General features: G+C 30.6%; 1 protein-coding gene across 1 annotated transcript in view; it reads right to left on the reverse strand.

Moving 5' to 3' along the window:
• Positions 1-370: 370 nt before the first annotated feature.
• Positions 371-14,104, reverse strand: part of LOC106457546 (ATP-dependent DNA helicase RecQ-like) — an 86,410-nt gene continuing 72,676 nt past the window's right edge. Inside the window, exons 18-26 of the mRNA XM_013916978.2 lie at positions 12,110-12,163; positions 11,227-11,282; positions 8,605-8,636; positions 5,932-6,214; positions 4,525-4,642; positions 3,952-4,218; positions 3,469-3,721; positions 2,151-2,305; positions 371-1,297 (exon numbers count right to left, since the gene is read on the reverse strand). Of these exons, the coding sequence (XP_013772432.1) occupies positions 1,157-1,297; positions 2,151-2,305; positions 3,469-3,721; positions 3,952-4,218; positions 4,525-4,642; positions 5,932-6,214; positions 8,605-8,636; positions 11,227-11,282; positions 12,110-12,163 (1,359 nt within the window). The 3' untranslated portion in view covers positions 371-1,156. The remainder of the gene's footprint in view (positions 1,298-2,150; positions 2,306-3,468; positions 3,722-3,951; positions 4,219-4,524; positions 4,643-5,931; positions 6,215-8,604; positions 8,637-11,226; positions 11,283-12,109; positions 12,164-14,104) is intronic.

Genomic DNA, 14,104 nt, shown 5'->3' on the forward strand with positions numbered 1-14,104 from the left:
TCATTCTAGAATGAAAGAGACATAATTTATTTCCTAATTCTTTTATGGTGGTTACTAGATTGGTCAAATCTACCGGACCCGTAGAGTGATTCATTACTGAAAATAACAGATAAAATCTAAAGTTTTTTCTTAAGAAATGTTTGATAACTATCTGGACACTATAAAGATTTTGCATGTGAAATTTGAAAATTTTCTGATGCATAAAAGTATTTTTAATCTTAAAATGAATATTACGTTGTATTTTGTATAGGCAACATGTGAAAAGAAGAAAAGGCATGAGAAAAACATTGCTTAACAAACCTTAAGACTTCATAAAAAAAATTCGATATTTTGCATATGAAAGCATTGTAATGTTTACTGATAATCTGCCAAATTTCATTAACATAAACTTACTAATTTAAGTTATACCATGAAAACTATAACAACCACAAAATGGTTATGAGGTAGGTCCCAGGGACTGAGTCCATGTCGAAAGAGTTAATTGTAAAAATCTTCACTAAGCCTATTTTAAGTTCTGTGAGTTTATATTTCTCAATGTTCAGGTGATTCTGAGACTTCTGAACATCAGTGAATGAGGAGTTGTGCAACTTGACATTAGAATAGTGGAATGTTTTCTATTCTTCAACTATATTCAGTTAGAAGGCTAAAAGGAAATAGCACCAAGTTGGTATATTAAAATTATTACAATGCAGACTGGCACATAAAGAATTATTATTGAAAAATAGTAGAGATTTATTTTATTCAGTACTTTCACATAGCTAAGTATTACAGTTGTATTGTTTCCTTTAACTCAATCACTGCAGCTTGGACATATTATTCCCCAGTGCACTCATGTTCTAGTTGCAATGAAAGGATCAATACAATTCTTGAACTTATGTAGATGTTATTAAAATTTATATTAAGTGAAATATTTATTTTCATAAACATTCATTATATTTACATACAAAGACAATCACATTATTTGAAAATATAAAAAATGTTAAAAGAATCTGGAATGTTGATTTTTTACAACAGCAAGGTTTACTATCAGTATAGTAATAGGAATTTTTAAGGTTTCAAAAATAAATTGAATCAAAATATTAAAAAAAAGGTTCTACCTACAGATATCTTGTCTTTTGGCAGTTAAGATAGAATAGAAACTTTTTGTACATTACTGTTACCGAGAGAACAGAGAATAGTTTTTAAGACGTTTGTTAATTTTATTTGGTTGCTTGCTAGTTCCTAGCCAGCCAGGTAGCTTCCTTTTTGCACACTGAGAATCTGAAGAAGGCTCACTACTTGCTGTAGCTTCAGAGAACTAAAAGAATCAAAATGAAAATTAATAATCACAAATGACTTTGCTTTAAATTTCCTTCTTTCATAAAAAAGGTTACCGTATGAAACAATGTATCATCAATTACAGGTTTAGCTTTTTATATATACCATTTATTATTCTTTGCCAGAGAAGAATCTCTGGGATTACTGCATAATTCTTATAAATACCAGCAAATTAGAATGTTGTAAACCAACCATGACAACTTCTTTTTTTTTTTTTTTTTTTTGGTATAAAACAAAAATTCACAAATAAATATTAAACTTTCTATCTCAGATTATGTATAGCTATTTTCCACAATAACCTCATTTATTTGTTACTAATGAACTTATGAATAACAAAGAAATGTTTTATAAGTTTTGAATCTTGAGAAAGAGAAAAGTGACATCCTTTTAAGTTTATCATTTAAGATTATATTAACTTTACCCTACTTAAAAAGAATTATAGAATTAATATCCCCATCTTTAAACTAATGGAACAGGAGTAAAACATTTGTATGGGTTTATATCACAATAGCAGTTATATAAGATATACATGATTATGCATATAATAACTATTTACACATTTAATTGAAGTTTATTATTTTTTCCTAATTTTCTATTGTTGTTAAATTCAAAATATCAGAATAACTAATTCCATAAATATTTATTTAATTGGCTTATACCTGGGACTTCATGTACAAATATTTTACTTAGCTAGAACCCTCATATAATGTTTTGGTTATCAGTTTATATGAGTTTTACATTTCTCTGAATTAACAAAGTAGTCCGAGTTTTCAGTGTACATTTGCACTTAACGTTAAACTTTATAGTATTTTACTTCCTATTATCAGCAATACCTTAGTGAGAGTTGAATCCACCTTCGTCTGCGGTACATCCAGAATAGCATCAGTAACCCCAAATCTGCACTTCAGTATGGCGATAACAATTTTTATGTGATTAAATTCCACGATATCAGGCAGCTGGTCTTTGATTGGAGTTAACCTACTGATATCTGTTTAGATAAGTACAATGAGAAATTTGCATACATGATTTGTGAAGAAAAGGTAATATTTGTTCAATTCTTGCCAAAATGTTAGCCAAATAACCTTTTTTTTTCACAAATATTTATTATACAAGTCGTTATCTATATTTTGTATAGTTTGAGGTATATATTCTTGATATTAATTTAATAAGAAGTACACACCAAACCACCAACATCCCTGTAAAGTAAATTCCAAGTTAGAATTCAGTAATATAGAGATACAATATTTGGTAATAGAAAGAAATGACGAATCAATAAATCACTGCTTTTGTTTCCTATATTTGTTCTTAATTCAATTTAGAAAATTCCAATTTTTAACATTCTCGTGATTGATTTGCTACATTTGCACGTAAGGCACTTAACACCTATCTAGCTTAATATGAAGACATGAGGACCAGCAATGACAGAGGTGAATAATGGAAATGCATTGCTTATCTTTCCTGGGTGGAATAGAAGTCTACAGAAAGGCTCAAGATAAAAATATACAACATAGGCTGGCACTTTCTCAGTAGAGAAAGATCAATAATTAGCTAGATACTGATTGACTAAGTGATGGCTCAGTGAGCAACATCTTGTCAATCACCTAGTAAAAATGAACAGAAAAGAAAGCTCATTTTAATGCCTTTGAGGCTTAATTTTTATTTATTTACTGTATTAATAGTAATAACTTTTAAGAATAAAGAAATTTTGTTCATCAATAACTAGTGTCCTGCCCTTGAGATCTACCACTAGCACAAAGTTGGACAACCGTTAGCTAGGTTATTCAGTGAATGACATGGGTACTTTTGTTGTTTTGATTTCCAGTTAGTTTTAGTAAGTGTTTCTATATTGTAATTTCAAGGGAAAAAGGAAGAGATTTCATGTTGTTTATTCTAACATTTACTAATGCAATTTCACCTTCTTTTTTTTTTATTTGCTCAAAAATTTACTTAAAAAAAAAGGAAGATAAATTAATAGGTACTATGTGCTATTTTAGTTTCGACAAGCTTAAGTTTGTTTAATGGTTATAGAATATAACCTGCCTTGTTTTTTTTTCTTCATTTCTATTATGGTACTATCTGTAACACACTAGCAGTCTTCTCCATATTTTGGGTTTTAATTGCAATCAGTGTAAGAGAATTATTAAATATTACCTGAATTTATTGGTGGTGCTCGAATTGCTTTATTTACAAGTTCTTCAATATGAGGAGTTATGCCCAAACGACTTATGCTGACAGGCAGTCCATGCTGAATGGATTCACAGAGGTGGTTGATGATAGTATTGACACTTAAGCCTCTCTCAGATGCAACCTGCCCCAGGTCTTTCCCCATGCTTTCAAACAAATAGTAACTGGCTTTCTGGGTTTCTGTTAGGTTTCTGACTAAATGTTCAATGTTTGGCCCAAACTAATAAAAACAATAATTATAGATGGTAATTTTGAAATGCATTTTTCCTCCATACAAGTCATGTTTTGTAAAAGTAAAGGTGATAGCTATTTCTTAATTCTAATCTTCTTTAATGACAAAAAATGTCCAACAGAAGTTTAATATTTATGAACTTATTTATATCTAATTACAGAAATGTCATTTTAACTGAGCAATAACATGTGTAACTGAAAGAGTACATTATACCTCACCTTGTTAGTGACCTGATTTTCAGGTAATAAATCACTTTTCCACTTGTGCTGCTCACAAAAGTTTTGAACGAAGTCAACAATTTTTTTACCAAACTTTGAAACTCGTGCTTCTGGAATACCCTCGAGCTTGGAGAGTTCATCTGTTGTTGTTGGTCGATAAGTTGTGACATCCAACAGGTTTTTGTTACTAACTACCATATATGGTGGTAGTCCTTCTTCACTAGCTATCTCATTACGAAGTACCACGAGCTTTGCATACAAGTCACCCTATAGGATATAAATTACACACTTTTAGCACCACAATACTATCCACTGAGGTCTGATGAACTAAATTAGCATTGCCTATACTCATAAAAATTTGATACTGAACTAACAGAGTAAGAGTACACAAGTTCCTGGAAAAACAGGCACAAAGAAAGCTAATTCAAAATTAATACTTCAAATAAATATGATGATAACAAAGACAACAAAACAAAACTGGATTCTAGTTTTTGACTAATGAAGAATTATTCTTTGAATTTAGTATTATACTGTGACTTTAACACTTCAGCATACTTGAATCCTGGTACTTACCTTGAGTTTGTCTTCACGAGGATCAGCAGGCTTCCTTTCTGCCCTTGGTTGCATCAGACCTTCAGTGACCATCTTTTCAGTTGACATCCATGTGTTGCAGGGAACAAGTGGTAAAAGTCTAGGAAAAAACATAGTTTAGAATGTGGGGGAAAAAAAGGAACTAGCAAAGCTAATTAAATATAGTGTTCCAAATATAATGATTAGAATGTATTGTTACCAGTCGATTATCCTTCTTGTTAACAATATTTTCAACTGTAAACCCAATAATATCTCGTGAATTTTGGTTAGTTCTAAATCAATATGCTAAGCTAACAATGCAGAATAATCATTATGATAAGAGTTGTTTATCTCACAGTTTAATAACAGATAACTTCCATTCACATTCTGTTCTGTACAATCAAAACCTTGAATAAGTATTAAGTCTTGTGTTTGTTAGAAGGGTGTTTTAAAACACACCTTTAATGTAAGTCTGTATAAAAATAAAATTAAAGAATAAAAGGTTAACTACTTTAAGATCAAACATGACTTTTGAAATTGATTAGTGTATAATATATTATTACATATAAAATCATCACGTCAGTTAACTTTAGAGCTATCTTACAATATTCAGAGACACCATCAAGCAAATATTATAATCAGGATGGGTGGAATTTGATTTTCTTACAATATTCAGAGACACCATCAAGCAAATATTATAATCAGGATGGGTGGAATTTGATTTTCAAGTTGTTAGCCTCACTGTCTGAAATTCTCCATAATCAAGCCCACTGAGGTGGAAAGCTTTGTTTTCTCTAAACTACAGTTCTGAGCTGGTGATGGTATTGTTACCTAAAACTGGCAATGAGTATGAGAAGACCTTGCACAGTACAATACCCTTTTATGAGGTGAATAGTATCTCTGAAAAGATAGACATCTTCAAACAGTGGAAGAGTACATATGTGTGTGTGTACCTGAAAAACATCACAAGTTGCCTTAATGATGTACAAAAACATAGACAACTGGACTTAATTTAGAAACATTTTTTATCCTAATTTCCAAAATAGCAATAATTCAGTGAACTCTGTAAAACAGATTAGACATGTCAATACCTTAAAGCACATTTTTAACATCATATACGTCTACTGGATAGATGTGAAAGGTGCAAAAATGTTGATATTGTGTCAAGCTCAGGTACACTAAAAATTGCTAAAAAAGCCCTAAAAGAAACTACACTACATTAACAAAGCCACTATGCACAATTAAATTCTAAGTGTACAATGTGTTAACATTTTTAAAGCTACAGCAAGTTGTAATATACTTAGTTTGTAAATGATCAAGCTATGTTTGAGCAAAATTTCATTTTTACTTATTTATTTTTAGATTATTTGTTAATGAGTTTTATTTGTGTGTATGATGTACATGACTTACTCTCTAGATAATCCTTTTCCATCAACAGGTACGTTTTGATTCCTTGCCTGTGAAAGAACGAGCAAAGGTTGTGGATGTCGTACACACTCTAAATTCTCTAGTTCCTGACTTCTTTCTAGCATTAAGCATACTTTGTCTTTATCTTTTTTTGCCTTTCGAAGCCACTCCTGAGCAACTGAAGAAAGCACAGTTATATAAAACTGTTGTTTACTATGTGATTTGTAACCTCCCATTTCACCTATGGGTTTTTCCACCAAGTATTTTTCACACACTAAAACTCTTGCTAGAAGGGGTAGAAAAAAATCTGTAATCAGTCCTAGAATGTGTTCAGGAGTTCAAAAGAGACATACACTATACTGCTTTATTTGAAAAAAATGCAAAATAAGCTACTTTGATAACACTGGTCAACAACATTTTTGTATCTTACTAAAGAAGTATCATGTTTTACTAATTTGAGGGTGCTGATTACGAAAATGGACTTATTTTTTTGCACAGCGAGTCCAGTTTTTTCAGTATAATGGATGGTGGTACATGTGGGGGGGTAAGTACAAGGTGGTGATCATCATGTCTTATTCATATTTTCTTTAAAATGACTATTTTTTTATTGAATTGATAGAGCTATTCACATTTTTGCATATAAGGTTTACTTAGATTTTCAACATAAAGTGGGTAATGAGGCAATACAGGGCATGGGTATAATTTGGTGCTTCATGGCATGATATGATATTACACAATATTATAATTTGTCTTATTCGTAAATATATTTTACATTACCAGATGCTAATTTTATTTACCTTTGTTTCAGATCTAATATGACTGATATGAATTCTTCAAGTGGTTTCTTAAATCACCCCCATTCATTATGTTATGTTTGTGACATTTTTACACCAAGCTTGTAATGCAGAAATATTACACCTGTTGTCAAGACTGCTTACTTCTGCTACTTTAGTTGTCATCTTGGGGATCAAAATAAGAGTTGGGCACCACACATTTGGTTCAATGGTAAAAGTAAGAGCAGAACCCAAGAACCATGTAAATGACTGTTATTTTTGTCAATCCATTATAATTGGAATCACAGCAAAGAATAGGCACAAAGTTCAGTACCCAAATGTGGAACCAGCTATAAAGCCAGTTCCTCGCAATGAAGAACTTTCAGTTCCCTCACCACCAACTGAAAAAAAATTATATCCTCGTCTGTTGATGAATCATCAGCACATGAGAATGACACAGATGATGAATTCTGTCCTCCTAAATCCAATGAACCCCATTTCTTCAACCAAGCTGATCTAAATGACTTGAATCTATCTAAGTCACAGTCTGAACTGCTAGTATCCAAATTAAAAGAGTGGTGCATAGATGTCTTTAAAAGTTCATTTTTTGCACAGTCATTTAGAGTTTTTTCCTGAAAATCTTGGTGATGTCTCGTATTCACCAGGATATTATGAGAATGGAGAAGAACTACCACAGTAGATGGGACCCAGCTTTGATGGGGGATTACTTCTGGATGCTCAAGCATGAAAGTAACTCAGTATTCAAGCAGAAATCACAAAAAAAAACACTTTTAACAGTTTTTAAATCCTGGTTACGTAATAGTTTTATTCATAGAATAAAGTAAACTTTGATTATTTATTTTATTTTTTTCTTAGGTAACAACCTATCAACGATGGCAAGCTATGTGGTATACAAGTCTCAAGGCAGGGGGCACAATATCTCAAAAACCTGACCCGACCTGAAAAAACCATTATGGTTTTTGTAATCTATGCCACAAAATTAGTCAAAAACAGCTACTTTTGTAACAGATAGAGAGAAAAAGTTTTTTCTTTGTTTGTTTCCTAGTGTAATAAGATAGTTTAAGTTACAACCAAAGTACCATACTAGCTGTATGTAGCTCACAGTTAACTATCTAACCAAGATGGAAGAGCACATATTTGTAACAAGTATCATGTTCAATCCAAGGCTATGAAGGAGTGTTGAAATAGTACAGAAAAACTGTCCCATAACCCTGATAATAAAAACCAAGGATGAGTCTTCCTTGTGAAATGGAAGATAGTTCAAACAGTTAAAAAAAAGAAAGAAAAAGAGTACTTGATGAGCATTAATCATTTAGATTAGAATCCTCTTAATTTTTTCATTTACAATTTGAGTGTTCATAAGTATGTTATAGTACTTTGAAGATGTAAGGTATGAATAAATCATACTATTAGTAATAAATCAGAATTAGGTATTATATACCATACTGCAAACTATTTCTTTTCTAATCAATTAAGTCTTGTCTCCTACCAGATGAGAAGCCCTTGAAACCTTATGGGTATATAAGTAAAACCTTGTTACACAGTGCGGAAAAATTTTATTTATTAGTTTAAATTAAAATGTCTACATCACAGTGACCGAAAATGAGAACAGTTTGATATTAGCTCACCTGGTATAACTTCTACATATTATAAAAAACATGAAAATGTAGGGGGGAAAACAGTAAAATATTTAAAATTATATGCAAGATAAGTTAACCATATTTGTGGCCTCAAATAATAGAGTATGACAAACTATTACATTTAAAATCTATGTAAGACAACTTTTTATTCATTTGAAAAACTATATATATATATAAATATAAAACTAAATAAGCTATTATTCTAATGATCCTCTTACTTAGTTTTTCCTAAATAAACTCACCTAATGCCTTCCACCAATCTTCTTTCTTGTCTCTGTTTAAAAGTTAAAATGCACCTGATGACAATCACAAAATTTTTTAAATGTCACCTATATTACAATTAGTCTTATTACCTACTGCCATGGCCCCCTATATATTCTACATAGAAAATAAGTGATTTCACCCTTTTTTTTTAGGACAGTTCTTAACAATGAAGGCTGTAATAGGCAAAGACATAAAACTACTCAATATGTTGTAACATATGAACCCCATCAGCAGTTAACGGTATAAAAATGAAAAAGCTTGTAATTCTATGATTAAAAACAATCTACTCTGGTCAAGTATAAAATACTCTCTCACACAACTGAAACTTTCAAGATATTTATGTTCATTTGTACATTTTATAAACTTATCAAATTTCTACTAATTAAGTGGTCATACGTGATACAATCAAAATTAAAGTTTCTTACTATGGAAGCTCATTGTTAAGATCAATCTGATCAAATAACCAAACACTATCTTATTTTTGTTCTCATGTTCACTTGTGTCTAAACAGATCTTTGAATCTAAAGCTAATTGATCAATTAATGAAGAGGCTACACTAGAAACAGCAAAAACTGTTGTAAACCCTGTAACAAATGAAGTTTGTTAAACAATTAGTTTGGCAATTCAATCAATACAGCATGGCATGCAAGGATTAACACTTTATAAAAGGAGTTGCCAATTTGAAACATTCCAGTAGCTTTATAAACATCTATAATTGAATAGCTTTGATTTTTCAGATTTGATTATTGTTACAATGATGCAATAACAGTTTCTCAAAGAGGAATATTGGCCATTTTTGTTAACTTCTAATAAATCACATGTATAAAAATACTTGCTTATAAAAACTACAGATAACATCTCATGTTTATGTTGAATAAATAAAACTACCAGCATGGGCATTTTATTACAATCAATCAAAGCATTTTAATAGACAGCTTTTAATCATATGATAATATTGTAACAAGTGTTAAAACTCGGTTATCTTTCACGTGATATATACCTTTACTAATTTACAGACAGTGAACTCCATCATACATTAAGCAAACATTTAAAAAAATTCTAAACTGTTTTGTTTTATTCAATAGCTGTATATTATTTGAATAAAATGTTACTAATTTCCAATTATATTTTCTTTTACTTTAACCCTTTCCAGACCATGGTGTGTGTGTATGTGTCATTTACATCCCTTAAATTTTTCCTTCTCACAGTGGAAATACTTAACCAAATCGCATGAAACTTGGTGAAAACGTATTAACTAGTATCTAGTTTTGGCTTTAAAAAAAATCACTGATTTACTTCTGTCATTGTTTTATGTTGTGAAATTTCTAAAATTTTGTTTAAGAGACATTGTTTTGAAAAGAAAGTTTTACCAACTTGAATGACATTCATTAGCATATTTCTTTTGATACTTTATTTTGCCAACTGTAGTAGTCACCACTTGTGGCTATAAATCATAAAAAATATGACACAAGCTGACCAATGCCTCAGGGCATGACCTGAGTAACAGTATTTTTGATAGCAATACTCTTTGTTGAGATCAATTTGTATCTAACAAATAGTTTATTTTCAATAAACAATAAGTTATTTTACTTATCTACAATGCTCGAAACTGATAATCTTATCTGTCATATTCATTAAATAAGGATTTAGCCACATTTCAATAACCTGTCACTGCCTATCATACTCTCTAAGCCTAACTAGGCTTTAATATCCAGTCTTTTCACAGAAGAGAATTTCTACAGCTTTCAAACAAGTACAGTTTGGCACAAAAACATTTTAAAGAATTAAAATAATGTCTAGAAATCATAAAAGAATCCTCAGATCTGTGGTTTGTTCTTACATCTATTCAGTTTCTTTGAAAATCATAAACTACTACTCACACCACTTCATTAGCACTATGTTGAAGTAAATAGTTTATAATCAGCTCTGTCCAATGGTATTTAAACTTTGCCTCTAGCTATTTTGAAAGCAGAGCTCCATTACTAGTTGGTCACACCACATACTGTGACATCTAAAAGGTTGTGAACAAGACACTGTACCAATAGTCAGATAAAAAGATTGAAAATCAGTGACATACAAAACTTTCAGAATTATATTATCAAGGGCTGGTAGATTTTTAGCAACTATAGACCTATGCTTTGGGGCAGACAGAAAACGTTTTAAAAACCATTAAGTGTGTTGTTTACAGGTGAGACTTCCCAGAGCTGTGCAGAAATGTATTAAAGTTCAAATATTATTTTAAATTTCTCTTGGCAGATTAAGTATATATAAAAAAAATTAAAAAAAGGTTACAAAATGATCAAACATCAATTCTAAAATACGTTTTGAGTAAAAATTGTTGAAACAGAACTATTATCTAAATTTTGAAATTTTATATGTAGGTGTGCAATTAACATCTGAAATGTGTTTGCCAGTCTGGATAGGGTTAATTTGATATTTGAATCAATAATCCAAAAGTCAATTGAAGTTGTATAAAAAATCCAATATGTTAAGTACAAGAAATGGAGTAAATATATTTTAAAATTAGACTGACTGAGGCTTTACATTTGTGGTCTTAATCTAGTACCTTATTCCAGCCACATTCCTTATCTGATACTTACTTTCCTTTTCCATATATTGGATTGGTCTTATACCTCTCTGGAAGTTTTTGATTTGCCTAAAAATATACAAACATAGTGACCAATTATAATGTAGTATAAGCTCTTATGGTGGAAAAAACAACACATTCAATTCTGATTTTATTCTATTGAACTTCAGAAAAGTGTTTCTAGTTTTAACTTTATATTGTTCTACAGAATGTTAGAGAAAACTGTTCCAGGTTTTAACTAAATTGTTCACAGAACATTAAAAAAGATTGTTTCTGGTTTTAATTTTATATTGCTCACAGAACATTAAAAAAGATTGTTTAAGTTTTAACTATACTTGTTCACAGAACATTAAAAAATATTGTTTCTGGTTTTTACTTTATATTGTTCTACAGATATTAGAGAAGTGTTTCTGGTTTTAACTTTATATTGTTCACAGAACATTAAAAAAGATTGTTTCAAGTTTTAACTATATTGTTCACAGAACATTAAAAAAGATTGTTTCTGGTTTTTACTTTATATTGTTCTACAGAATATTAGAGAAGTGTTTCTGTTTTAACTTTCTTTTGTTCCACAGAACATTAAAGAACATTTTTTTTTAATTCTTCTTGCAATATATTGCTGTCTCTTATCAGTTTTTTTTTGCACATTTTTTATTTTACACTTTTATATATACTTAAAGCATTAAATAAATTACTGCATGCAAAGATAAGTTTTTGATTCTTCTTGTGTTTAGTTTGTCAAAGTCAAGTAGTTTAAACCGAAGACAGGGTAAATCATTAGCATTCTGTAGCAATAAACAAATTTTAACACTTTAGTTATAAATGAAGTACACAAACAGAAAATGGATACTTTAAGATTAGTATAACAAAATCAATTAAAAAATTCACAAACTTACAGAGCCTCTTATCAGATAAACTGGTACCATGATTCCGAAATTCTCGCCAGTTGCCTAAAATCATATTTTAAACATTTTGGGGGTTAAATAAGTTTCTTAATTTTAATAGGATTTTAATCATTAGTATCTACCATGATTAATTAAACAAAACCATTATGAAATTTTAAATGTAACACAGCTATGATGAACTAAATAGTCATATTTTCCAAATGAAACATTACGTCATTAAAATGTATATGCATCGGTCTTGAATGTAAAAAAAGAAAAGCAAAAAGAGATTAGAAGGCAGCAAAGCACACTGACTTAATCCACACATCAACTGTACACGTGTTAATAATCTAATGCTTTGAATCTGCATTATTTCACCATCTTTGGCTATTGACCTGTTACTAATGTTATAAAATGATCTGTATCTTCTACTCCTGGTTTTACCAAATGTTTTTCTATTACTTTTTTCTAGCCTCATTTTATCTTGAACCATAAATCCATTTTCTTTTTAAAAAAAGCCAGAAGTTTGTATTACTTTGTTCTTTAGACGCTGTTATTTCTCTTTTCCATTTGTGTTAAACCCCTTTTTCTGTTATTTCCACAGTTGAATTCAATTCCAAAACCTCTTGCACACCAGGTAATGCTATACTAACTTAGTTAAAGGGTTACCCCACTAGCACTTGATAGTAAGGCACTTTTTTAATAACTCAAACTAGCATATCTCCACCAAATCAAAGATGCTTTTATTCATGTTAAATTCATCTATTTGTGTTTAGAACACTATCTGTCTTTGATGAGTAAGAGTATACATGATCTCCTATTGAAGTTCAAGTATCTTGTTAAGAAAAAATTGGGAATTTTAAAGAAATATAAGACTTCTGAGCCAGATATTTCCCCAAGGGTTTTGAAGGAGGTTATGGATTGGATATATGAGCCACATGCTACTATTTTTTGTAAGTCCTTGAATAGAGGGTAGGTGCCAAAGGATTGGAAGTTAGCTAATGTATCTAATCTTTTCAAGGGAGGTGATAAAATTGTCCCAGTAATTATAGGCCTATTAGTCTGACATCAGTTGTAGGAAAAGTTTTGGTAAACCTGATAAAAGATGCTTTACAAAATCATTTAAAGTTTAGAATTTTATTGGATAGTAAACATGGTTTCAATAAGAGAAAATCTTGCCTTACACATCTTTTGACATTCTTTGAAAAAGTTACTGCTTATGTAGATGAGGGTAAGAGTGTAGATTTGGTGTATCTGGATTTTCAGAAAGCATTTGATAAAGTGCCACATAAAAGGCTTGTAAAAGAAAATATCTCTATAAGTGTGGAAAATAAGTTATCTAATTGGATAGAAGAATGGCTGGATGGAAGAAAGCAAAGGGTTGTTACAAATGGAGTTAAGTCAAACTGGATTAATGTCACAAGTGGGGTACCTCAGGGCTCATTCTTAAGACCTTTGCTCTTTTTGATTTACATCAATGACCTAGATGAAGGAATAGTCAATAAATTACTTAAATTTGCTGACGATATTAAAGTCTTGGGTGTTGCTAGCTGTAAAGAGGATGTTGCTGCTTTATAAAAGGATTTTGATAATTTAGTAAGTTTGGCAAATAAATGGTAGATGATTTTTAATTATAATAGGTGCAAGATTATGCAAGTGGGTTGTCATAATTTGAATTATAAGTATAATTTGGATGAGAATAACCATAACAGTGTTATAAAAGAATGAAATCTTGGTATAGTGGTTGATTAGTCTCTTAAGCCATCCATGCAGTGTACTGTTGCTAGTGGTAGGGCAAATAGGATTTTAGGTTGTATCTACAGAAATACTGAATACAAGTCAAAAGAGATTATAATTTCATTGTATAGGTCACTGGTTAGGCCACATTTCAACTAGTGTGTTCATTCTTGGGTTCCTTACCTTAGAAAAGACATTGAATTGTTAGAAAGGGTTCAAAAGAGGGTTACGAGAATGGTGCCTAGGATGGGAGGGGTTGTCACATAAAGG

The sequence above is a fragment of the Limulus polyphemus genome, unplaced genomic scaffold (assembly GCF_000517525.1).
Source record: "Limulus polyphemus unplaced genomic scaffold, Limulus_polyphemus-2.1.2 Scaffold344, whole genome shotgun sequence".
NCBI classification, from domain to species: Eukaryota; Metazoa; Arthropoda; class Merostomata; order Xiphosura; family Limulidae; genus Limulus; species Limulus polyphemus.